We start from the raw sequence: 26,355 nt of genomic DNA, 5'->3' as shown, positions 1-26,355 counted from the left end.
ACAGATTTTAAGCAAGAGAAACTAGTGGGAAAGGTAGCAGGGATAGAGGACAAAAAGAGATGGAGACTTATTTTTCCTGGCACCTCCTGGCATGACACTGGTGGACTATGCATCTCTCTCAAAATCCCTTTTGGCTTCTCTGCTCCCCCCCCCCCCCACCTCCCAACTCAGAGAAGAAGGAAGAAGGATGGTTTCCCAAGCAGCAGTAGCCTTGTATCAAGGAAGAGCGAGGCTTCCACCCACACCCTCCCTGCACACCCAGGGAGGGAATCTACTTCCTGCTCCTTCTCCCTCCAAACTGCCAAAAAGCCATCCTGCTGCTTCTCCTTCCCCGAGTCAGGCCACAGTGCTGACGATGGCTCACATGCTGAGGAATGCGGATGGACTCAAAGCTGCCAGGCCCTCTCACTCACCTTTAGGGGAGAAACGAGTTTACCTTTTAAGCCTTAATGATTTTTTTGATCGTTTCTTCTCAGTTCATCAGCAACGCACACACATGTCTGAACACACAATACATCATACATGTTTATAAGATGTAAACTGGAAATAAGAAACGTCAGGTAGGAGTTGCTGTTGTGGCTCAGTGGATTAAGAACCTGACTAGTATCCATGAGGATGAGGGTTCGATCCCTGGCCTCACTCAGTGGGTTAAGGATCCAATGTTGCCTGTTGCAGATGCAGCTCAGATCTGGTGTTGCTATGGCTGTGATGTGGGCCAGCAGCTGCAGCGCCAATTCAACCCCTAGGCTGGGAACTTCCATATGCCACCCTAAAAAAAATAAATAAGAAAGAAAGAAAGGAAGGAAGGAAGGAAGGAAGGAAGGAAGGAAGGAAGGAAGGAAGGAAGGAAGAAAGAAAGAAAGAAAGAAAGAAAGAAAGAAAGAAAGAAAGAAAGAAAGAAAGAAAGAAAGAAAGAAAGAAAAGAAAAGAAAAGAAATGTCAGGTAAATAACATTAATCATATTTTTTACAGTCTACCTAGTTCTCTTTTTACATCCCCAACTGCCTTTTCAGCTAATTCTCTCATAATCTATGTCTATTTATATAGGATTTATTCAGCCTAAAGCCAGGTTGGGAAATACATACAGCAGTGTTTAACATGAATAGTATATGAAGAATCTGGTTTACTCACATGGGTAAGTGCCAGGGAATTCAAGTTGCTCTCAGATAAAAAGAATGAAAAGGAAAACAAATTGGCATTGAAGCTTCTTAAAAACTTGCCATTTCTGCTTGCCCCAACCCGCTCATCTTGTCTTGGGCATTTTACACTCAGTAAATTTAAAGAATCTTTTTTTTTTTTTTTTTTTTTTTTTTTTTGCCTTTTCCAGGGCCGCACCTGAGGCATATGGAGGTTCCCAGGCTAGGGGTCTAATTGGAGCTGTAGCCGCCAGCCTACGCCAGAGCCACAACAACTTGGGATCCAAGCCACGTCTGAGACCTACACCACAGCTCATGGCAATGCCAGATCCTCAACCCACTGAGCAAGGCCAGGGATCGAACCCACAACCTCATGGTTCCTAGTTGGATTTGTTAACCACTGAGTCATGACGGGAACTCCTAAAGAATCTTTTTATTCAGAGATTTTGGGAAAACCCACTTGCAGTGGTGCCTAAAGAGATTTTTAATTCTAATTCTAATTTCCTGGGGCTCTTATATTTGGTTATTTTATATTGGGATTCGGACTGGTCATCATCAAGAAAGATACCGGGAGAAAAGTAGCAAAATGGTAAAAAGCAGTAAGACATGGGCCTCTGCTGATTTGTTTCTTTTTCTTTTCTTTTTTTTTTTTCATTTTTTTTTGTTTTAATTCTTTGATTTGTTTCTTTTTCTAATGCAGCTGGTGAGTTACCTGCTGTACTTCAGTTTCCTCATCTGTTAATTAAAAAGCCAAAGCGAAATCCCTGGGGATTTGTAAGGATTCAGTAACATCTGTTAAGACCCCAGCATAGTGCCTGGCACATGGTAAATGCGCAAAGAGTTGTTAGGGAAAAAAAAAAAAAAAAAAACAACTTTTCCCAAAGCCAATCACCCCAAAATAAAACACCTCCACTTTATCAGCATAGAACCATAGGACTTTATTTCTGAAAGGCACCTTACAGCATCTAGTTTGGTGGTTTGCTTTTTTTTTTTTTTTTTTTTTTCCCCTTAAGCCACAGCTCTTTGAACAGAATATGATGCGGAGGCTGATGTATGAGATAAAGGTGGAGCTGGGTCCACATGGGGTGGAAAAGTGGACACACCCCACTAGCCCTCACCCCTTTCCCTGGATGAGCCTGAGGCATCTGATACACCTTCCAGAGCACAGTGTGAAAACCAAAAATTTGGTCCAACATCACCTTTTCACCAATAAGGGAATGGCCCAGAAATGTGACATCATTTTTTCAGTCGTCCAACCAGAGTTATCACCTGCATTCTTATTCATCTCCAAGCAGCACAACGAGAATAGACAGGACCAAAATATAGGGGAGACTTTGACGCAACTTTTAGAATTCTACAGCTCTAGAGCTTTAGTTCAAACTAGGTGCACTTGTGAACTTATTTTCCTATGGTAGATGATAATTTTTTGGGTGGCCCAATTCCATTTGTATCTTTATTTTTGAACTGGTCTTCATGCCACTTAAAAGCATTTCCTGTGTAGTTCCAGTACCTTCTATCAGCTTCGAAGATAAATACCCACTGGCCGTGTAGGTTTCCCTGAAATGTGACTAGAAACAACTTCACCCACTTCTGCACGCTCTACCTTAGCCTCCTGTGGTCTCTTTTGAAGCTAAATAAAATGCTGTGATTTCTAAATGTTTTCACATTCGGGGCTTTTTACTTCAACCTCTTGACTAGAGCGTTCTTCCAGGCATATTAGTGCAGTACAGAAATGTAAACACGAAGCTGACTCAGTGAAAGTTTGAAGCCAATGTATTTTCTTTTTGAGATAAAGCTATGTTTGTACAAACAACCTCGGACATTATTTGGAAAAGAAAAAACTGTAACGCAGTTTATGACTGCTGTGTTCTTTCCAAACGTGGCTAGTTTCCTGTTAGGTTTTTCATTTATTTACTTTCAGAAAAGAAGACAGTTGAGTTGGGAGCTGGGGTACTGGGGAATTATTTTATTTTATTTTATTTTATTTTATTTTTATTTTTAGGGTCGCACCTGCAGCATATGGAGTTCCAAGGCTAGGGGATGAATCAGAGCTGCAGCTGCCAGCTTACACCACAGCCACAGCAACGTCAGATGCTTAACCCACTGAGCAAAGCTAGGGATTGAACCCACATCCTCATGGATACTGGTCGAGTTCATTACCGCTGAGTCACAATGGGAACTCCTACTTCAGAATTCTTAATTGTCATAAGTGTTGACCCAGAGTCTCCTAGGGCTGACCTCTGTTTGCACAGCTTACCTGGGCTTCTCATTATTGAGTTCATGTCTACTTCCCCTAGACTGGGAACTCCAAGAGGGCAGACATGTCCTTTTAAGCTCTCTTCAAGGTCTCCTCCACAGTCAGCTCACTTCCTCACTCATTGTTGGTGCTCAGAAAATGTTTATTGAAAACAAAGTTTATGATTATCATTTTTTCTAACTTCACTCTCCTGCAGCTCATTAAGAAAAACAACTGAAGGCCAAAAAAAATGTTTATTGATTGATCATCCAGAAGACTTCCTACATGTTAACTGGGCATGTTAAAAACTCCATCTTAAACTCCTATACCAAAGGGAGGTACACAGTGTGATAGAATTTTACCAGTTTGAATAAACATACGTATAATTGAATGAAAGAAGCCTACTAAGAGTTCCCACTGTGGCTCAGTGGAAATGAATCCGACTGGGATCCATGAGGATTCGGGTTTGATCCCTAGCCTTACTTAGTGGGTCGGGGATCCAGCATTGCCACAAGCTGTGGTGTAGGTCCCAGGTGCAGCTTGGATCCCATGTTGCTGTGGCTGTGGCGTAGGTCAGCAGCTGTAGCTCTGATTTGACCCCTAGCTTGGAAACTTCCATATGCCATGGTGTGGCCCTAGGAAAAAAAAAAAAAAAAAAAAAAAAAGAATACTATTAGAACGAAGCAAAAAGACTCCTTATAAGAATTATAACTTTCAGTTTACAGGCCAATTAAGCTTGACTGGAGATAGAATGACTTCAGTGGCCAATGCATGTAAGAATAGTTAATAGTTAGAAAGCCCTTACTATATTCCAGGCATAATTATAAAAGCTTTATGTCTCATATCTCATTTAATACTCACAACAACCCCATGAGGTCACTATTATTACCCTCATTTTAGCTATGGAAACAAAGGCCTCAATCATTGGCCCACAGTGGTGGTAGGAATGGCCCAGGCCATGTGGCTCCAGAACCTACTTCATCACTAATGACTAGAATAAATGCAAGGCACACAGCAGAAAACAGTGCTTTCATCACCATAAATTACAACAGCCTCAACTGCTCCTAGTTCCTCAGATGATTTAGTTGAAGATTCTGAGGTCCCATATTTTCTGAGTTTTGGAGAAAAGTTGGGGCAAGAATCAGAGAAAGCCATCAGAGCATTTACTGTTTCTTCTTCTTGTCCTGATCTGACAAAGAACATATTATATATATGTGTGTGTGTGTATTTTATATATATATATATGTATGTACATTTATGTATATATGTATGTGTGTGCATATATGTGTGTGTGTATGTGTATATATATATGTGTGTGTGTATATATATATATATATATATTTTTTTTTTTTTTTTTGCTTTTTAGGGCCGCACCCATGGCATATGGAGGTTTCCAGGCCAGGGGTCCAATCGCAGCTACAGATGTTGGCCTGCACCACAGCCACAGCAACACCAGATTCGAGCCACATCTGCAACCTACACCATAGTTCACGGCAACACTGGATCCTTAACCCACTGAGCAAGACCAGGGATCAAAACCTCAACCTCGTGGTTCCCAGTCAGATGCATTTCTGCTGCTCCATGATGGGAACTCCTGACAGAGAATTTTATAGATCATTGGTCTATTGGATTAACAATTTACATTTCAGAAGGCAGATTTCTGGGCACATCGCAGATTTTACCCAAATGATTTTCATCGCACCAACAGGAGGATGTTAATGGTAAATATTATTCCCACTGGAATAGGTGGTTAAACTGAGGCCTAAGGAGGCAAAGCCGCTGGCCCCAGGTCACCTCAGTCACCCTCGTGGGCACTCACCCTGGCCTCCCTGGGGCACAGCTCATGGGCACTCACCCTGGCCTCCCTGGGGCACAGCTCAGCTCAGTTCTGTCCACTAGCCGCATTGCCTCACGTCCATGATAGCATCTTCAGTGAGCAGTCTTGCTCTCTTTCAGGTTTGTGGATGGCACCAAGAAGATCTTGATTTGCTCCAGAGGAAATACTGTATCCCCGGGGTTGGTTTCCTGTGCTCCTGCCCTGCCCTGCTGCCCAGCTGACCATGAACCTGTCAGACCCCGCTGATGAACCGGACCTCAGCCCTGCACCCCTATGTGTGGTGTGTGGCCAAGCCCACTCCCCCGAGGAAAACCACTTCTACACTTACCCAGAAGAGGTGGACGATGACCTCATTTGCCACATCTGCCTGCAGGCACTGCTGGACCCTCTGGACACTCCCTGTGGACACACGTACTGCACAGTCTGCCTCACCAACTTCCTGGTGGAGAAGGACTTCTGCCCCGTGGACCGCAAGCCTGTGGTCTTGCAGCACTGCAAGAAATCCAGCATCCTGGTCAACAAGCTCCTCAACAAGCTGCTGGTGACCTGCCCATTTACCGAGCACTGTGAGGAGGTGCTGCAGCGCTGTGACCTGGAGCATCACTTTCAAACAAGGTAGGGAGGGGCTCCTCCTCGGCCAATCCTGAGAAGCCCCGCCCTCATGGTGGCTGAAAGGGCGGGGCCTTCCGAGGCCCAGGTGCGCTCAGAGATGGTCCTTTCTCTGCCTTCTGCTTTGCAACCAGAGACAGTATTCATTCAAAATAAGAAACGTTTTAGGTGTTCACGGCTGTGGTTCCATATGAGGAAAGAGCACGTGGTAAAATTGTGGGATGTGAGTGTACGCTTGTGCTTATAGGCTGGTTTTTTCTATAAAATAGACATAACATAAAATTTACCATGTTAGAATTTTAAGTGTACAGTTCAATGACATTGAGTACATTCATTTTGTTGTGCATCCATCACTAGCATCCATCTCCAGAACTTTTTTCATTTTTCAGAACTAAAACTTCACATCCATTAAAAAAAAAAATGAGTTCCCACTGTGGCACAGCAGGTTATGAACCCAAATAGTATCCATGAGGATGCGGGTTCCAACCCTGGCCTCCCTCAGTGGGTTAAGGATCCAGCATTGCCATGAGCTGTGGTGTAAGTCAGATGCAGATAGGATGTGGGGTTGCTGTGGCTGTGGTGTAAGCCAGCAGCTACAGCTCTGACTCAACCCCTGGCCGGGGAACCTCCATTTGCTTGCAGGTGTAGCCCTAAGTAGAAAAACAACAGCAAAATGCATAACTTTCCATTCCCTCCTCTCCAGCACTGATAACCACCATTCTACTTTCTGTCTCTATGAATTTGATTGCTCTACAAACCTCATATAAGAAACATTGCTGGTGTCTGTCCTTTGTGACTAGCTTATTTCCTTTGTGTGCATTCAAATTGTGAAAGATACTGAAAAAAATGACAAGAAGCTTTCTCTGGGGCTTACAGTCCCCTAAAAGATTTCCTAGTAGGCATTGCCTGTCTTTTTATGTAAGAAAAGCATGTCTCCTAATTTGGCCCATGATTGTTAGAATTGCCTCTGCACAGGAAACCTTTGGGAAAAGCCCAACCATCCTTTGAGGTATGGTATTTTCAACTAAGTTTTAAAAGGGAGAAATTTAGGAAGTCCCTTTTGTGGCTCAGTGGTGACGATCCTAGTATCCAGGAGGATGCGGACTCGATTCCTGGCCTCGCTCAGTGGGTTAAGGATCCAGCGTTGCCCTGAGCTGTGGTGTAGGTCAAAGACAGGGCTTGGATCCAGCATTGCTGTGGCTGTGCTGTAGACCTTTGGCTACAGCTCTGATTCGACCCCTAGCCTGGGAACTTCCATATGCTGCACCTGTGGCCCTAAAAAAAGCAATAATAATAATAAAATAAAAGGGAGAAACTATTTAGAAAACATTTTCCTTCAAGCAATTCGTTCTGCAGATTTTTCAGCCAGCATCTACACACTGATAGCAGAACAAGTCTGACCACTCCTGTTGGTGCCTAACATCACCCATCCCACCTGTCCACCTCCTGTTGTGTCCACTCACATTGTCAAGTTCCCAAGCATTCCTTGCGTGGATGGCCTCTGGGGCAGCCTGGGTCTTGGGCACGGGAGGTACTGTCTTAGAGCATTTAATGTGTTTAATAAAGCATGAATGGTAATACCGTTATTTTGTAAGAGGAAATTTGGAAGTTGGTGTTTATCTTGCTTTCTGTCATGGTGAGGGCCAGAGGCGGGTACAGGTGCTTTTTCTAAAGGTCACATTCCTTAAGCCATGAATTTGAGTCTTTGTCTTTTGGGACATGTAGATTCTCTAACATGGAAGTTTGCATCCGAAGCAGTGGCCTGGGGTAATGCTTTGCACATGTTTTCCATGATAATTTCATCAGTGAACTCATTTTTCTCCCCAAGATGTTGGGCTAAATGCATCTAATCAGGTTTGTGGGCTGCCTCTGACCTTCTGTTATTGTTGGCATTGTAAACTGGGACGCGCCTTCTTGGACGCGCCTTCTCTCCGATTGCCCAGGAGGAAGTGTGGCCAGAGGAGAAGGGATAAGGGAGTCCCTCTGTGACCTTTGCTGCAAGTTTAACCAGGCAGGAGAGGCGTCGTCTGGAGGGGAGTTGGTCTAGGGTCAGAGGTGAGGTAGATGCTGACAGGTGCTTGAGGGAGCCAGGGCCAAGTCTGGGGCCACCCTGGGTAGGTAGCGGAGGAGCACATGGAGGAGGAGAGGCCCTGGCCACCCCACCCGCCACATTCCCATGTGCCCAGAGTTTGGCATCAGTACATCTGTGCTTGGGAGCTGTGTTCATTTCCTCTTGCTGCTGTCACATATGATCACAAACTTAGAGGCTCAAGACAACGCAAGTGTGTAACCTTACAGTTCTGAGGGTACAAAGTCCAGCACAGGTCTTGCTAACATCAAGGTGTTGGGAGGCTAGTTCCTTTTGGTTCCAGGGGAGAATCCCTTTCCTTACTGTTTCCAGCTTCCAGGGGTCCCCCACCTTCCTTGGCTTATGGCCTCTTTCTCCATCTTCAAAGCCAACAGCCCAGACTCTCTCCTTTCCCTTCCTTCCTTCTTCTCTCTCCTCTCCTTTCATCATCACACCTCTTTCTATGGCTCTAGCCCTCTGGCCTTTCTCATAGAAGGACATTTGAGATTACATCGGGATCCACTCCGTGCATCCACCTGGATAATTCAGCCTCCTTTCCTCATCTTGAGATTTAACTGAGTCACATCTGCAAAATCCCTTTTTCCGTGTGAGGCAGTGTAGTCACAGATTCTGAGGATTAGGAGGTGGCTATCTTTGAAGGGGGAAGGTCATTGTTCTGCCCACCCCTGGGACTTGCAGGGAAGGCTAGAGAGGACAGAGCCCAGGAAAGCCATAGAAGCACTCTCTGGAGAGAAAGTGAAAACACAGAAGTGCCTCCTCATCCCCTCATCAGGAACCCATTGGGAGCCAAGCATAACCCTAAACATTGGGATAAGATAGCACATGGGGAGTTTACTGGTGGCTCAGTGGGTTAAGGACCCAGCGGTTGTCACTGCTGTGACATGCATTTGATCCCTGGCCTGGGAACTCCTCCATGCTGTAGGTGTAGACACACACACTCTCTCTCTCTCTCTCTCTCACACACACACACACACACACAAGCATGTAGGTCTGAGAGTAAGGTGGGAAGAGAAGTGGTACCGGGGAAGGTCCAGGAAGAGGTAGTAGGGGGCTTTGGGGTCTCTAGAAGAGAGATGACACAAGGGCACCTCAGCTGACCAAAGTGGGAATTTCATTTCCCTGCCCACGCAGGCTGGGTGACCCACACACCTCCTGGAAGCCCGGGGAAAAAGCCTGATGAACAATCAGCTGATAACAAGATGCACCTTTGAAGACAGTGGTGAGGAAGGAGCCCAAAGCTAATTGAAATCACCTCTGTGAGCTGCGGCCTCAGTCCTTCACAGGCGCCAGCGCAGCCCCCTGTGCAGAGGTGCTGGGCCTCCTCACCTGCTCTGACTCTCTCCACACCTCAGCTTCCTAAGTAGGTTGAAACCAACATTTCCAAAAATAGGTTGTATTTGTTAGTCATCAAATGCTTAATATACACTTCCCTTCCTCCCACCCCCTGGGCATTTTACTGGCCAGGATTAAGAACCTGACTCCAGAGCCCTCTTGGGCCATGGGCCTGTGACTGGGCCCATAGACGAACTGCCTCTTCCTCCCCTTAGAAGAGATGTTAGGAGTTTCCGTTGTGGCTCAGCAGGTTATGGACCCAACTAGTATGCATGAGGATGTGGGTCGTTTGATCCCTGGCCTCGCTCAGTGGATCTAGAATCTGGCATTGGTCGCAGACGAGGCTCGGATCCCCCCCATTGCTGTGACTGTGGTGTAGGCCAGCAGCTGCAACTCCCATTTGACCCCTAGCCTGGGAACATCCATATGCCTTTAAGTCCCTAAGAAAAAAAAAAAAAAAAAGAACAAATGTTAAGAGGAAGAAGTTACTACTTTTGGAGTCTCTTAAACTAGGAAAACTCAGAGATTTCCAGGAGGCAAGTGTTTTCCTTACATTCCTGTATGAGGCCTCCAGGTTGGTGGCTGCTTTGTGTGGGAGTATTGTCATACATTTGTACTAGAAGATAGATTTATTTATAAATTTTGAAATGCTTGGTTTCAGTATTTTATTTATTTATTTATTTATTTAGGGTCATACCTATGGCATATGGAAGTTCCCAGGCTAAGGGTAGAATCGGAGCTGCAGCTACCAGTCTGTACCACAGCCACAGCACCACCAGATCCGAGCCTTGTTTGTGACCTACACCACAGCTCACGGCAACACCAGATCCTTAACCCACTGAGTGAGGCCAGGGATGGAACCCACATCCTCATGGATACTAGCCGGGTTCATTACCACTGAGCCATGAGGGGAGCTCCTTGGTTTCAGTATTTTTAATGGAATATGTTAAAAAGTATTCTTCGGCTGATGGCACTTTAATGAAACTAGTCGGGCTAGAACCTATCTAGATAGAGAACTTAGCTGTAATGCTGATTCAGAACCACCATGAGATTCATGTGGACTGAACACCCCCAACTCCTTTCCAGAAGGTCCCAGAGAGCCAACAGTCCTGGGCTTGATAGGAAACTTGGATTGTAGGTATCTCCACCAACACATTGGGAATTTATTGCAGTTGGTTCCTTGAATCCTAAGCTTGTGCAGAAATGAATCATATTTAGGGTGCTCCCATTGTTCCTTTAGCAAAGAACATGTGTTCCAGAAATACTTTCTAGGTCGCACTTCATGGTGTCCATAGGATTAGGCTGATAATAACAGTAGACTTGAGTCAGGGATGTTGCTTGTTTTCTGCAGAATCTGTGTCATTTGTAAACATTGTTATCTGACTACTTCAGACCCTGGGTTGAATGTAAATCCTTAAATAAAACATTTAGGCCCAACCATGGGTGTGTGTGACTGGCTGGACCAGCAGCAACTTGGATGACTATTTCCAACTTCAGACTAGAGAGTTCTTCTGTGGGAATAAGTCTGAGCATGTGAGCTACTGTTTGGAATCTTTTGGATAATTCGGTTGACTTCTGCCGTCTTAGATGCTGTGGACTTCTGTCACAAGCATCTACTGTCAAAATGCCCCCCCCCCCAAGTGTGATGGGCTCGTTGAATGGGAATGACAGCCTTCCTGAGCAAGGAATGTTGCCAGTGGGCATGGGGGGCAGGTGTAGCAGAAGGCCAATTCGATGCATCCCTCTTGACCCAGGCCAGCAGTGAGAGAGTTGAAGCTGGAGCAGTGTGGAGTTCAAGTTTTTCCTTCCTTGATCCTGAGTGGGAATTAGCTTAGTCTCAAGATTGCACCTTGGGAGTTCCCATTGTGGTTCAGCTGGTTAAGAACCTGACAAGTATCCATGAGGATGTAGGTTCAATCCCTGGCCTTGCTCAGTGGGTTAAGGATCTGACATTGCCATGAGCTGTAGCATAGGTCACAGGTGAGGCTTGGATCTGGCATTGCTGTGGCTGTGGCGAAGGCCAGCAGCTGCGACTCCAACTCAATCCCTAGCCTGGAAATTTCCATATGCTACGGGTGCCACCCTTAAAAAATAAATAAATAAAATAAGGGCAACTACATCTTCATTTTGCAATATCATCATCTGTATGTAAAATATGTATCAAGGATCCACCACAGGTCAGGCTCAGAATGAAAGAAAAAAATCTGTACAGGTCATGATTTCTGCCTCTGAGGAAGTGACCTTTTAAAGGTGAAAGAGAGACGTTGACAACACACACACAGACACACGGAGGTGTTTCATGGGACAAGCCGCTTTGCTGTTGAGTTTTATTCTCTCATGGAAGAGAATAAAAACGGGAGAAAATACAGCTGACCCTCCTTCTGTGTTTACTAGCAGGAATAAAGAGATCATTGTTCAGGGTTTTGAAAACGACCCTGAAAGAAAATGTGATGCCATTGGCACACCTGACTGAAGGCTCTCTCTAGGGTTATTGTCTTGATGAACTTTAAACCCAATGTCCTGGAAGTTTTCCTCTCTCTGGGGCCCTTTTCTGTAATGTATTCCATGCAACACAGGCTCAGCTAGCTGTCTACAGAGCAGGGAAGATTTTATTGCCAGAATGAAGGTCTATGGGAGCATTATCCTATGGAAAGGTGGGTAGGTGACAAGTCTTTTTTGGTCATTTCAGCCTCATTCCGCATCTGCACTCTAACTTCTTGACACAGTCCTCTGTGTGACTTTCCAGCCCTGAACCCAGCTTTCTCCTGGCCCTACCTTGCTGAGAACTATCCTTTTAGCACTCCCAGGCATGGAAGAGATGAGGCAATATTTCTGCATTACTTTTTGAGAGAACCATTGCGTGTCCATCAGTTTATGCTCCAAGCGATCCTTTAAAGAAAGCACATTCTCCTGGGCACCCATTCCCAGAAATCATCCTTTTCTCTTTCTTCCTGAACATTTGTTATCCATCTGTATACCTCCTCGACCCCTGACATCACTCTCATAAAGTATGAAGTCCTTTTTGGCTAATCTGCCTCAGATCAAGAAAGTTTGGTCCCCGAAATGGACTCTTTGCCTGAGTTGAATTCTCCTTCATTCAACAAATATTGGGAATTCCCATCATGGTTCAGTGGTTAATGAACCTGACTAGTATCCATGAGGACTTGGGTTCCATCACTGGCCTTACTCAGTGCGTTAAGGATCAGGCATTGCCATGGGCTGTGGTGTAGGTTGCAGGCTCGGCTCAGATCCCACATTGCTGTGGCTGTGGCGTAAGCTCGCAGCTTCAGCTCCAATTCAATCCTTAGCCTGGGAACCTCCATAAACCACAGGTACAGTCCCAAAAAGACCAAAAAAAAATGTACACACACAAAAAAACAAACCCTAATATTTATTGAGCATCTGCTGTGTTCCAGGCACTGTGGTAAGGATATAGTGAAGAACAAGATGAGTAGAACTCCTGCTCTCAAGGAGTTCCCTATTGAGTGAAGAGAAAAGAGACAAGAAAACAGGAGATGATTGGTTATATCTGAGATGATATTTAAGGATAAATAAGACTCAGACAGGCAGAACCCGGGGGCAAGGATCAGAGTTAGGGCTGTTTACTGGCAAGGAAGCTACACAGCAATCTGGGACCATTTGAAGGCAGGATTTTTATCCCCAAAGGATTGCGTTAGTTAGGATTACATCTGGTGGCAGGTAATAGAAAATTCAAGTTATATTGGTTTAACTATGTAGAAGTTTTCTCTTTCTCATTCAACACAAAGTCTGGGGGAAGAAAATTCACAACCCTATGATGTCACCATGATGCCATCAGGAATCCAGGCTTCTTCTGCTCTTCAGATTAGCATTTATCCTCAAGTTGATAACCTCATGGCTTCAAGATGGCTGTTCAAACTCCAGCATCATATCCAAATTCCAGGCAGAAAGAACCAAGCAGGAAGGGTAAAATACAACATGCAAACAAAGACTCTTCCCTTTAAAGAGCTTTCTGGGCTGCCTCCCCCAGTAGTTTCTTCTTATACCTCATTGGCCAGGATTGTGTTACTTGGCTGCCCACCTGTGGGGTGGGAGAGGCAAAGTGCATCACCACCATGAACAAAACCTGGGTGCTGTTAAAAGGAAGGAGAGGAGATTAGATATCAGGTAGGAGACCAGCAGTCTTTGTAAGAGCCACATAAGCAACAACAACAAAAATACCTTCATTTTTATATTGCATTCATATCCACTGATGCATCTTATCCTTTTGAAATGCAAGGAGGTGAAAGGCAGACATCCTTTCTTTTTCCTAGAGACTTGGAGAAGCAATCTGACATGCCCAAGATTATGAGAAATACAACCCAGCACCCCCTGAAGCCCACAGCCTCTATGTTATACAGTGTTGCTTGTGAGTTATGCTCTGTACAGTAGATCCTGGACTTTCAGGAAGAGTATGTCCCAGGACTCTGTGAAACTTCATTATTCAGGAAAAGACTGTAACCGTAATAGTGAAGGAGGAAAGAAAGGCCAGGATAAGAATAGCAAAGCCTCTTAGAGATAGATGCTGAGTTGCCAGCTAGGCTCATCCGCTATTATTAGTGGCTATCAGTAACAACGTTTATAGCAATAGTTAACACTCATTGAGTCCTTTGTTCTTACAGAAATTATCTCATTCCACCTTCATAACAACATTGAGTTAAGTATACCATTATTGTCTTTCCTTGACAGAAGAGGATGTGGAAGTTCAGAGAGGTTAAGCAACCTGCCCAGTGGCACACAGCTCATTCATGGCAGAGCTAGGGTTCAATGAAATGCCCACCTGAATTCCAAATCCAACTTCCTTTATTGAAAAGGAAGAGCTTCTTCACCAGCTCTGACTCACGCTTGCATACTAGACTTAAAGGGAATGGAATTCAAATTAGGGCTCAAAAATTATAAATTAATAGAGGCCATGTTTTATCTTGGTTGCTTAGGTTGCTTATCTCAGATCTTAAATGTGCAAGTTAAATCTATGTATCCTTGGGGTCTACTGTGAGTTAAAGTCTTTTGCACCCTGCCTCAGGTGCATGCAAAACTCTGCTGACAATTTCCTACTCACTGCAGGGTTTATGGCAGTTGGTGTCATCCTGCAGATTTATCTCTGGTCTTCTTCCTGTGACGTAGAGTTTGCTGTAATTGCTTGGTGGTCATTAACGTAATTTCCGCCCTTTCTATTAAGACTTAGGCCTTTGGTTAGCAAAATGGATTTTAATCGTCTTAAATCTGAGCTAGAAGGAGAGGATTCCTGGGACTTCCATGGCATCCCAGAGTTTAGGCATGGAAAGACATCCTAGTGTTACCTTAGGTAGCACAGTCTAGAATCATAGATCTCAAAGCCAGAAGAGGTGATGGTCCAACCTCTGCGGAACTAGGCAAATAAGGCATTATTAGATCCATTTCAAAGATGAGATGACTGAGACTTCAATGAAATGCCCAGAACCGTACCGCTAGTGTCAGAGCCACATCCAGTTACCCAGGGGAGCTGAAAGGAGGGAGTGACTTTTGTCCTTACTGATCAGGAGCCTCTAGACACTGTTTGGACAGAACGTTATGTCTGTCTCTCAAGACTCTTTGTTGGTCTCAGAATGACACAGCCTATTCTCATAAACGGACAGTTTTCAGAATGAGCGAGGAAGCCATCACTTCCCTTCCCTCTGTCAGTGCAGTCGGGACGGTGACAGGTGAAATATCTTAAGTGCATATTTAAAATATACACGTAAGAGGTGGAGTTGATTTTTATTAACATTCCTGTGTTGCAATACCTGCAGACTCACTGTGAGCTCAGCTCCTCAGGCTGTGTTCCAAAGATGCTAATTTCACCTGTCTTCCTCCAGCAGGCTGGGGGACAGCTTCTGAGTCGTTGCTTATTTACAAGGTGGGCTCCGAACGTGCCATGTTCCTGCCCTCTTCCAACGCAGATTAGCTTCCAGCCCATCTGCTCCCGGCCAGTGATGTAAACGTACCAGCTGCTTCCCGCGAACCAGTCGGCATCCTGCAGGAGGGGCAGGTCCCTTCCCCAGGCATCAGCCTCCTGCTCGCTCTCAGCCTAAGCCCTCTCGCCAACCATGGTGGCTCCTTCCATGCTCCCATCTCCTCCTCTGAGAATCAGAGCGCACAAACCTCTCACCAGCCCATGATTTATCAGCCTGGGTCCAGCTACGGGCTCTCAGTCTGATTCTCTATGATCTACGGAATTGCAGGGACATGGCAAGGGTTGTTTAAAGGGGTGGGCTGGGCTGGGTCCCTGCAGCTGACAGAGAGAAGGTGGCCGGGGGAAAAAAACTGCACCCTGATCGGAAAATGAAGGCGCTTCTGTTGCTGGTCCTGCCTTGGCTCAGCCCTGCCAGCTACATTGAAAATGTGGGCAACTTGCACTTCCTGTACTCAGAACTGTGAGTCCCCCTGTCCTCATGCCTGCCTGTGTCTGTGTGTCCGGTATGTTGGGGGGTGGGACCTGAGTGCCCTCCTTGGCTGGTTTGTCTGTTTAGAGGAATAAATTCCACACACACTAGATGCACTTGGACAAAACACCCTGCCAGCAATTTCGAGCAGTGTGCTCAGCTGCCTGTGACTTAACAAAAAAACACCGTCTTACTGAGGCAGTGCTTTCCCAACAAGGCATTTTTTTTTTCCCCCTGCTTCTGTGCCAACACTGCTTTCTCTTTTTTTGGTACTCTGCTTTTTTTCAATAGATGTGTCTTCTCTTCCTTCCATAAATAGAACCCAAGAATAGTTCAGAACAGAGGCTGCATGCATAGATGTGCCATCTCTAGCTGGTGTTTCTAATTATGAGCAGATAGCCTCCCTTTTTGAGACAATCAGTGTTCATACCTGAAAACACAGAGCATCTTAGTACAGGGGCAAGATGACCCTATGTGTAAAAAATATACATCCATCATTGTGTTTTTATTTTTGATAATTTTTATACACGAATGCAGAAAGAACCACGCCATGAATACCCAGATTCCTATCAACTAGATTTAATGACTAACATTCTGCCACTTTGCCTGATTTATTTTAATTTTTACAGAAGAGGTTTGGAGTAAATCAGAGTCCTCATAATGTTTCACCTCTCAATATCTCACTATGCATCTCTAGAAAAAAAAGACATTTTCCTCCATGACCTACGTCCATTTTATAAGAGCAAACGGCTCATGTTACCAACCTTTCCAGGGAGGTTTTTCCGGCTCTTTTGGTTAGTAAGCTCTGAAAGAAGATTGCAGACTGATGTGAACAGCTTCTAGCAATCAGAAGAAAAGTGCTGCTGTGTGGGGCCTCCGTTGTTTTTGGAGTGTTTACAAAAATCTAGTTCTCCTTACTTACCAGACAGGTAAAAATAGCAAGAGTTGGTTTCTGTGTAAATTAGAGTCAGGGGGCAAATGAAAAGAGGGACTCAAACAAATAGAGTCCAAAGAGCACAGGCAAGAAAAGCTTGGTTGCTCAGATTTAGATAGAGATCCCCATGTGTTCAGATCAGTGGTGATAACCATCTATTAGAGTTAGCCAGGCTAACCAATTTGTCCAGCACAGTAGATGCTCAATAAATGCTCAAGAAGTAGAGAAAAGAACAAATCACTGGGTCCTTGGAGGCAGGTTGTTCATTTCAGGACTTCCTGGTCCTACCTCATTGGAGTGTAACCCCAGTCCACATTGAATGAGAAGGTCCATAGAGAAAGTATCTGGCTTAAGTCTGCATAGGGAGCATCTCTGTGGTGATAATGACATTGGGGAAGCTTTTCTAGAAACATATACAACAACAGAATTAATTGGACTTGTGAAAAGACCCCTTCCTCTCTTGATGGATGCTGAAGTTGGTATCTCTGAAATCTAGTGCCAAAGCTTCTGTCCCTGGCCGCCCCCCTCTACCCCCACTAGCTTTTTTGTTGCTATTAGTTTCCCAGGACTGCTGTAACAAATTACATATATTTGGTGGCTTAAAACAACACAAATGTATTCTCTCAGGGTTCTGGAGGCTAGAAGCTTGAAATCAAAGGGTTAACAGGGCCATGCTCCGTGAAGTCTCTCGAGGAGAATCCTTCCTTGTCTCTTCCAGCTTCTGGTGGCTCCGGGCATTCCTTGGCTTGGGGCCACATCACGCCATCCCTGCCTGTCTTCACATGGCGTCCCCCTACATATGCTCTCCAATTCTATGCCTTTTCTTCTTCTTACAAGGACACTTGTCATGGGATTAAGGGCCCACCTGGATAATCTGGATGATCTCATCTTGAGGTCCTTAGCTTAATTGCATCTGTAAGACTCTTTATCCTAATAGGGTCACATTCACAGGCTCTGAGTGACATGCCTTTTGGGGTCCACCATTCATGACAGAGGCTAATGAGGGGCCTTTCCATTGAGTGACTTTCCATTTTATTCCCTAATTGAAGGAATGCTCTTCATGCTGACTTCCAGCTGGAAGTTACTCTTCCAGGCAACTTGTCTGTTGAAGAACTGAGTGAACACAAGCAGGCCATTCTATCCCAAATGTGAAGCAATCCAGGAAGCATGATGCCAGGGAATTGCTGGGACACTGTTCCCATACTGACTTGACAGAACTTTCTGGAAATATTCCAATTGCTGGGGATGCTTTATAAGAGCGGGACCTTATAATTACCTGATTACCTCTTACCTGATGCTGCTGGTGATAATGGACTAATCAGAGAATTAATGACACATTTCAGGTACTATAGCAGGTGCTGGAAGAAATACGGGCAGTTACAAATTAATCACAGCACCCACTCTTAAGGCGAGGATCTAATTGAGAAGATAAAATTAATACAGATAAGAAATATAAACAGTCATGCAAGGTATAAGGGGCAGGTCTTTAAACAGTAAAGCAAGTGATCAGTTGCAAGGAGGCAGAGATTGTGCCTTCTGGTGAAACTGATCAGGAAAGCTTCTGGAGAAGTTGGGGATTTGAGCTGGATCTTGAATAGGGAGGAATTTAGGCAGAATCAGACATGAACAGAAGAAGCCTTTCAAGGCAGGGGTGGTGGTACTGGCATGAAGGTTGGGAAGTGGCTGTGGTTGTCAGCAGAGCTTTGGAAGACAGTTGAGAGCAGTGAATGGCACTGATGGGTCTGCTCAGCATTCTTGGGAGCAGGGCCATGGGGTGTGAGATGAAGTCCCTTCTCTTGCTTCCATGGGCTGCTGGGATCTCGAAGGACCCGTGGACTCACTGTAAAGCCCTGGGAAGCCAGGATTCCTCCTAATACCTTTGAGCTTTGGAGTCCCCACATTGGGTGATGCTTGCCCTGTGTCCCTGAGCTTCCAGCCATGGAAGTCCTCCTGGATTTCCCTTTCCAATCCAAGGTTTCTCTCAGTCTGGATCCTGTTCCTTCAGGGCCAAGCTGGAAAACTGGATATTGGACTGGAAAACTAGTTGCTGTGCCCTGTGGTGTAGGTTGCAGACATGGCTCGGATCTGGCGTTGTTGTGGCTATGGCGTAAGCCGGCAGCAACAGCTCTGATTAGACCCCTAGCCTGGGAACCTCCACATGTCTCAGGTGCAGCCCTAAAAAGACAAAAAAATTAAAAAAAAATAAAAAATAAAGTAAATAAATAAATAGGTAAATCATTCTGGTATAAGACCACAGGAAGAGATGGAGCCTCTGGCCAACTACTGAGAAAATATGCGTACATATGTGTGTATAATGTCTAAATTCAGTTTAACCTAAAATAAAACAAAAACACCTTGTCCAGTTCAGCAGAGCACTTCTGCCTGCCTGGTGTTGCCTTGAAGGCCAACAGTTTATGACCCTGGGCAGTTTCTTCTTTAAACATTTCCATTGGCACCAGTTGCCATGACCCAGAAGAGAGTGAATTCCACAGAAGAAGCCTAAAATCTGGAATATTTGGTATAACAGTATCCCAACCCGTAGGTTAGGGGATGGGTAAGTCTTGGGGTCTACACAGAGCATGCCAAAAGGATCAAGGGCAATGCTTTCTTTAGAAGCCCTCACCCCCGGACTCCCACAAACTCACTTTCTGAATTTCCTAGACCCCAAAGCAAATTTAGAAAATAGACTCTGAGTCCCACAGGCATGAGCACGTATCCAGCTTTCTCATCTTTCTGGACTTCTTTATAGCACCAGGCGTGACAAGACTAAATAGATAAAGTCCTTGGAGTATCATGGGTTCCGAGGACCACCCACGTAAGACCCAAGGACTGGATTTTTGAAAATTCGGATGCATGGACTCTAAATTCATTCACTAAAACACAAATCTTAGGCGGGGGGCCTCATTTTCAGTCTTAAGTTCCCCAGGTGATTCCTATGGAGCCCATCCTGTTTTCATTCTTTTTTTTTTTTTTTTTTTTTTTTTTTTTTTTTTTTTGGCCATGCCCATGGCGTGCAGAAGTTCCTGGGCCAGGGCTCAAACTAGTTTCATTCTTAACAAGTTTCTCAGGTGATTCTTATGGGGCCCATCCTCTTTTAATGCTTAACAAGCTCCCCAAGTGATGCTGGGAGTTCATGGGCACTACTATTTAAGAGCCCTTAGCTCCAGCTCACTTGTCGACACCTGACTTCCACTGTGGGAAAGCATCCCTCCACTCCTGGTCTCCTCTGCTGTGTGTTGTTGGCAGCAGCTTTCTTGTTCATCTCTTCTGCCTGGTAAGTCCTTAGGCAGAGCTTTTTGAGAGAGGTTTATTTCTGTATACCGGGCTTCTGCACAGCATGGGGTTACGTTGAACTAAATGTAATGCATGCACCTCCTGTCTTGGGTAATTCTAAACCTCGTGAAGTGTGATCAAGAAGCGCCTGGTTTGGTTCCTGTGGAAGCAAATGTGACTCTGCTCATGAGGATGCAAGCTTTTGCAGAAAGCAGCACCGGGCATGAATAACTGAGCTGGTCGCTGCTCTGGGCAGTGATCTCCTGCAGCTTTTGTACATTTCTTTAAACGGTTCGTTTAGCAAGAATCCCAGGGAAAATCCTGAGGGTTTGGTGGGGTGGTGAGATGCATTTTTATATTACACCCCCAACTCTCAAAAGCCATTTACAGATAATTGAAGGTTTTGTCATATTTCCCCCAAACTTTCAAATTTCTAGTTCCTAAAAATACTTCTCATTTTGTGTTATATTCCAGTGGATGCTGTTTTCACTCCCATGGCGTAAAGTCTGAATGCGTTTTGAGTAGGTGTACAGTAAGTTTGAGCCCTACTCTTCAAAGTAGATAATAGTCCTTCGTTGTAGAGATGCAGTTATCAATAAGATATCATTTGATGTCTTAAGGGTCACTGGAGGATGACAGTCCCTAAAATAGTGCTACTGCTATAGCTGTGTGGATTCTCAGGAAGTCAGGAGATGCTGGCTCTCTTTCTAGCTTACACTCCAATACTCTTGGTTTGGAACTGGCATCACTAGGAACCATATCCATGCCAGTATCTGGAGAGGAAAATTACCCTCTCTTCTCTGACCCCTGTAGAGATAGTAGCTCCAACCCAGAGTTTATTCCCCCTGGAGTTTTATGCTTGGGAAATTAAAATGAGCAACTGCAGTTTCGCAACTTGAATCATTTAAGGCTGTGGAGGGATGTCTCTAGAAAGTGCCAAGAGCAGCAGGAGTTATAAGGCAGCCCTGTGTGCATCCTTCTGGGAAGCGGGGTCAGGCTCAGGAGTCAGACACACAAGAACACCCACCACGTGTCTCAAGTCCAAGGAACCCAACCACCCACCACTTCCCTAGCAGAACTTCCTTAAATCAAGCTGCAAACCTCTGACAAACCCCACTGTTTTCACTGGGGTTCACAGGCCAAAGGGCTTTCAATCACACCTAGCTGGGCACCTTGGGCTTTCAAGTGAGAAGATGGGTTGCCTTGGTTTTGCGTGAGGCTCTGGTCCAACTTCTCCAGCTAGAGGAAGGTCACGAAGCAGACCAGCCCTTTCCCTGCTGGCTTTAGCCAGACTTGGCCATGAACTACACAGCCTAGGGGAGCATCTTTTTCAAAGGCTTTGGACTAAACGGAGATCCACACAAGACGTGTCTAGATTGTTGCTGTTGGGCCCTTCCTGGGATGAATGAGGAGGAAGACGATTGAGGGACAGGAGTACAGTGGGCTTACCTCAGCCTCCTTTTCTTCCTCACTCCATTTGCACTGTGTTAACTACTCCAACACTCTTCAAGTTTAAACCAACAGGGTGACCTCTATGGGTTTGCCAGGAAACGCTTTCCAAGTTGAGTCTCAAAGAAATTGTTTCCTTTTCATCAGAATTGAAAAGGGGAAAAAAAAAAATCTTCTGATCTTTGGATTTCTCTTGCCCTATGTTTTGAGAATCTGAAGTTGAGTTCAGATTAGGATGTAGACTGAAAGAGGTAGAGTTTACAGAGGAAGGGGTGAGAGCTGGAGAAATCCTATTCCCGTGGAGAGGAATAAGGTCCAGTTTGGGGGAGAAAAGCCAGGGTCCATCTGGGTTCAGTGACTCTCAATGTCTTTTGAAGCACTGCAGCTCAGCACATATCTAATAGGGCATTTTCCCTTAAATCTACAAACTTTGTGTATCTGGAAGGAAATTGAAGCCGCATGTTCCTGATTCATTATACTTAACTCATCAAAATGGGGCTTTGTAATGGCTCTTTGTGCAAAGAGCACAGTGATCCTATTTAATGGTCTTGTCTTTTCTTTCTTTTTTTCTCCTTGGAATTAGCAAGTTCTCTTTTGCCAGCATAAAAGCAACTCTTGTCCCAAACCATTTGCTTTCTGGTCTAAAATGCAAAGCCTGGGGGCTTCAAGGTACCACTTCAATGCTTGGCAAATTGTGTCTGTCTGTCTTTGGGTCACCTGACTATGTCAAGATGAAAAGCAAAGTGGTTATTTTTTTTTGTTTTACATCAGGCCTCATTAATTGTTTCATATTTTGTTGATTTTTCTTTTCTTTTTGTAATGAAAATCTTAATGCAAGAGTATAAGGAACCTCCATGTACCCTAGTACCCGTCTCCAATAATTAATGATTCAGCATCTCTTTTTTCATCTATATCCTTCTTGAATTGTTTTGAGGCAAATCTCAAACCTTATACTTCCTCTGCAAATGCTTTAGTATTTATCTCTAAAGGATAAAGACTCTTAAGAAATGTAACCATTAACACTAAAGATCACATCCAAAACAACCATAATCCTTTAGTGTCAAGTATCCAGTCAGTTCAGATTTTCCGTGTCCTCCTAACTTTTATAGTTTGTTTGAATCAAGAGCAAAATAAAGTTTACGCATTGCCACTGGCTGCCCTACCTCAAGTTCACTACCAGACCCACCCCAACCCCTCTCCATACTCCATTGAAACAAAGGGGTTCTTGAGGCAAATTCTGGGGAATACAGCTTTAGCAAATTCCAAACTCTGGGTTAGTAGCTGAAAAGGAAAAACACAGCAATTATATAATAATTATATAATAATCCAGTCAAGGGAAATGTAAAGAAGGCAAGATCCCAAACACTAAACCATCAGGTGCATATAACCAAGTTTAACCAAAGTGGGTGTTTTTTGAGGACCTTGTCACCCAGAAGCTTTAAGGGGGGAAACTTAAATAGAATGGATAAATATCTTCTCCGAAAGGTGATAATCTTAATTTTTTTCTCTTGACTTTTTCCATCACAGACCTACATCCATAGACTTGTTCATATGCCTGTCATATTCATAATTATCTATTATACATTATACATGTCTATCACTACATTATATCCATTGTCAGACATACGCAAATGTTGTTAAAGGATCAGGACATTCTACATGAGAGTTCAAGTACAGTCTCCCACGTTCCTCAGGGTGTCATCACTTTGGAGACCACCATGGGGGAACAGGCTCTTGGGGCTGCTTGGCATCAGAGCACAACCCCATCATTAAACAGAAGAAATTTCCCAATGCCAGTCCATGGGATTGGCCTTGGAAGGAATCAGGCAGGAAATGGCCCACTCGTACAAGCCAAAAAAAACTTGCGGGCCAAAGAACAAGGCATCTCTTCTCTTAGTTATTTTCCCCTTTTTTGACCATCATCCCTTCCTTTTCATGCCCCATGTGGGTTCCACTTTGTTCAGTTCTTCTACCCCCATCAAGAGTGGGTCCAGTGGGGGTCAAGAGTGGTGAAACCTGAAGCATTCAGAATTTGAAGAGCCCTTTTTTTTTTTTTTTTTTTTTTTTTTTTTTTTTTTTTTTTTTTTTAAAAGACACAATCATGAATTCATACTTGCTAGGTCCCTGCTGAGGATCTTGGAAAGGCTCACGCATACCTTGAAGTAAAAGCATCAGTCTTGCAGTTACCTCCCTTCCTGCATGAGCACTGAAGTACCAGCTGTGTGTCTGTGTGCCCCCCGCCTTGCCATTTCTCATTCTCTTTTATTTCACTATAGGAGCGGCTCTGAGAACTCTTAGGGCCCTTCCAAAGCCTGCCTCTGTGTTTAACTCCTGCACATCCAGAGCCACGGGCTTCAGTATTCCTGAAGCCCTTAAACCCAGGGAGTATCTGTAGCCCCTCCCACCCCCACTTCTTCACAGCAGTTCTACCTGGAAGAGGAAGAGAGGGAGAGACCAGGGACCATGAATAAGTCCCTTTGTCCACCTGAGGCCGGTAATCAAGTGGCCCACCCCCGGAAGGTTGGAAGTAAGACAACCTGGTGATTGAAGGCACACACTCTAGAGTCAGGTTGACTCAGGTTCTTGTTCAGTCTCTGCCAGCTGGGCAACCTTGGGCAAGTTACTTAGCGCCTCTGAGCTTTTCTAACCTATAAATGTGGATATAGTAACACCTATCTCACAGATTGTTGTGAGTACTTAATGCAACTATACAAAGCCTTTAATACAGTTCTCCTATATGTAGCAAACTCTTAAATTATGAATTTTTTTACTTGTAATAGAAGTAGTTGTAAGAACATTGCATCACTTTTAAGATATCTCTTAATATGAGAGTAGGTTGCCTCTTATTAATGGCACTGTACAAAGATAATGGGCAGTGCCTTTTTTTCTAACTCCTATAAAATAGTGGTGCATTTACAATGAGTGGAGCCTTTGATTTAAAGAAACTTGATAATAACTGAAGTCTATCCATGGTGAACGGGGATGGGCTGAGATCAAGAAAATGGAGTTGTTGAAATCATACCTTTCCTCGTTTCTTCCTCCCTCACTGAGGAGGTAGGTAAGTGACTTACCTGAGCTGAGAAAGGGCTGACTGGCATTCCCAAGTGAAACCTGGAGCTATGCCACCTGTCGTGGTCGAGGCCCCACCTCCCACACAATTCCACTTCCACGTGTAAGTTCTTCTCTTCAGGCTACTTCCCATGTTTCCTCCCTGGAGCCATTCCTTACCACTCAGCTCCTTGTCTTGTTACCTCGACAGTGCAGCTCCTATGTCCTTTCTCTTTTTCCTCTTTCCTACCCACCTCCCCCTTCCCTAATTTGCAGATCCATCATGTTTCTTGGCTGGTGGAATCTGTGGCCCAAGACCATTGCTTCTTAGAGCCAAAGGGGTCAGTGGAGATGATGCAGCCCAATCGGCCCATGTGATTGGAGAAAAAACTGAGGCAGAGTAATTCACCCCAATGACCCTGTCCTGCTGGTAACAAGCTACATGACCCAGAACAAGTCATGATGTTTGGGGAGCAATGATGCCAATGCAGTCATTATTTCAGTGCGTCCTCAGGAAACAATATAACTGGAGTTGTTGAAGTTATATACTAATAGCTGTGGGCAAAGCAGTGGCATAGATGTGATAACGATGATGCAGGTGACCACACACACATCATCTTTAAGGAAGTGAGTGCCCTCTGAGGGTACACGACACATCTGGGCATGCTCAGAGAAGGCTATCAGGGGGCTTCCTTGATCAATTTTCTACCAGTGCAACGTGGGGCCATTTGACAATAATAAAGCTTTATATTGGAAAATGGCATTCCAAGGATTTTCATATAATTCCAGGGATTTCATATGCAAAGGATGGCAGCCAAGAGGCAGGGCAGAGCCTAATCATGAAGCAGCTATAAGCTTCAGCTTGTAGTGATTAAAACCATGGCCTCTGAAGTCACGCAGATCTGAGTTCAAGTTCTGGTGTATCACTTACCCAGTTGTGTAACCTTGGATGATTAATTCATCTCAGCTGGACCTCAAGTTCCTCATCCTTGAATCAGTTCTTAATGATAGTACCTACCTCATGGGGTAAGAATTAAATACACCCATGAAGCACTTAGAACACTATAAGCACGGTATAAACATTAGCCATGGTGGTGAGAGAAAAACGATCTCATTTGAACCTCATAGAACTGCAGTGAATCCCCATCTGATGAGAACACTCAGCTTCATTGAGGTTAAAGACACTCCCCTGGATGATCCAGCCAGCCTGCCGTGCAGGCATCCTGATTCTAGGATGAGGACTTTTTTTTTTTCCAGTGCACTTCCCTTTGTTGCCATGGAGATGGTATTGCTGGGCTGTGTCTCAGGGTGTTCCAGACCTTTACGATTCACTAGAGCCAGGTTGAGGGACTGAGATGAATTCCAAACCCGAAAAGTAGACTTTTATAGGTGAAACTTTTTCTCGGTGAGATATTTGGGTAGATTTTCCTGGCCAGTTAAAATTATGCCAAAGACAGAGCTTTCTAGCCTCTACATCTATTTTTTCCATTGAATTAGGCATAAGAGGGCGGACCACAAGTGGTCCCAAAGATATTCTTTCAAGTGGTCAGCCAAAAATGTTTTTTGGCCTCAAGAGCTAATTGATGATAGATTAAAGAGGATCAAAGGCATTCAGTTCCCAATACATCTGGAGCAGCCCTTCCCTCTAAGATGCCGCTGCAGTTTTTGTAGGAAAACATCTGGACACCATCAAAAGTAGCAGCCCCCTCCTCCCTCATTGCCCCATGAGACAAACCCTGGGAAGGTCTGAAGTGACATCAGGGACATGCAGACTGTGTCCCTTTATGGTCATAAGTGTGAGCTCCAGAGAGCCAGACAGACCCTGGACCTACCCCTTACGAGGTCTTGGGGGCAGCTGCTCCAACTTCCAAGATCAGCCTCGTGGAGCGAGCCAGGACTGAGAGCAAATGCCACCCGGGTACCCTGCCTGGCCCCTGGGCATTCATGACCAATGTTAGGTCTTTTTATGCTTCCATCTTTGCTACTCTGCCAG

General features: G+C 44.7%; 1 protein-coding gene across 10 annotated transcripts in view; it reads left to right on the top strand.

The window, feature by feature from the left end:
- LNX1 (ligand of numb-protein X 1) overlaps positions 1 to 26,355 on the top strand; it is a 136,149-nt gene that overhangs the window by 16,311 nt on the left and 93,483 nt on the right. For 5 of the 10 annotated variants that reach the window (XR_014812457.1, XM_021101224.2, XM_021101220.2 and 2 more), the window contains exon 2: positions 5,329 to 5,824. Coding sequence is in view for 7 of the 10 variants with exons in the window: in XM_021101224.2 (XP_020956883.1) it covers positions 5,433 to 5,824 (392 nt within the window). In the remaining 3 variants the exon portion in view is untranslated. Of the gene's footprint in view, positions 1 to 5,328; positions 5,825 to 15,266; positions 15,650 to 26,355 lie in introns of those variants that run through there. The other 5 variants (XM_084972046.1, XM_021101226.2, XM_021101225.2 and 2 more) reach the window with 2 other exon arrangements.

This window comes from Sus scrofa, chromosome 8, assembly GCF_054392235.1.
Source record: "Sus scrofa isolate SSC_HxYL_T2T_F1_AM1 chromosome 8, Sscrofa_HxYL_maternal_Yorkshire_Landrace_v2.0, whole genome shotgun sequence".
NCBI classification, from domain to species: Eukaryota; Metazoa; Chordata; class Mammalia; order Artiodactyla; family Suidae; genus Sus; species Sus scrofa.
The sequence above is the reverse complement of the archived record's forward strand: the minus strand, read 5'-3'. Positions and strand labels throughout refer to the sequence as shown.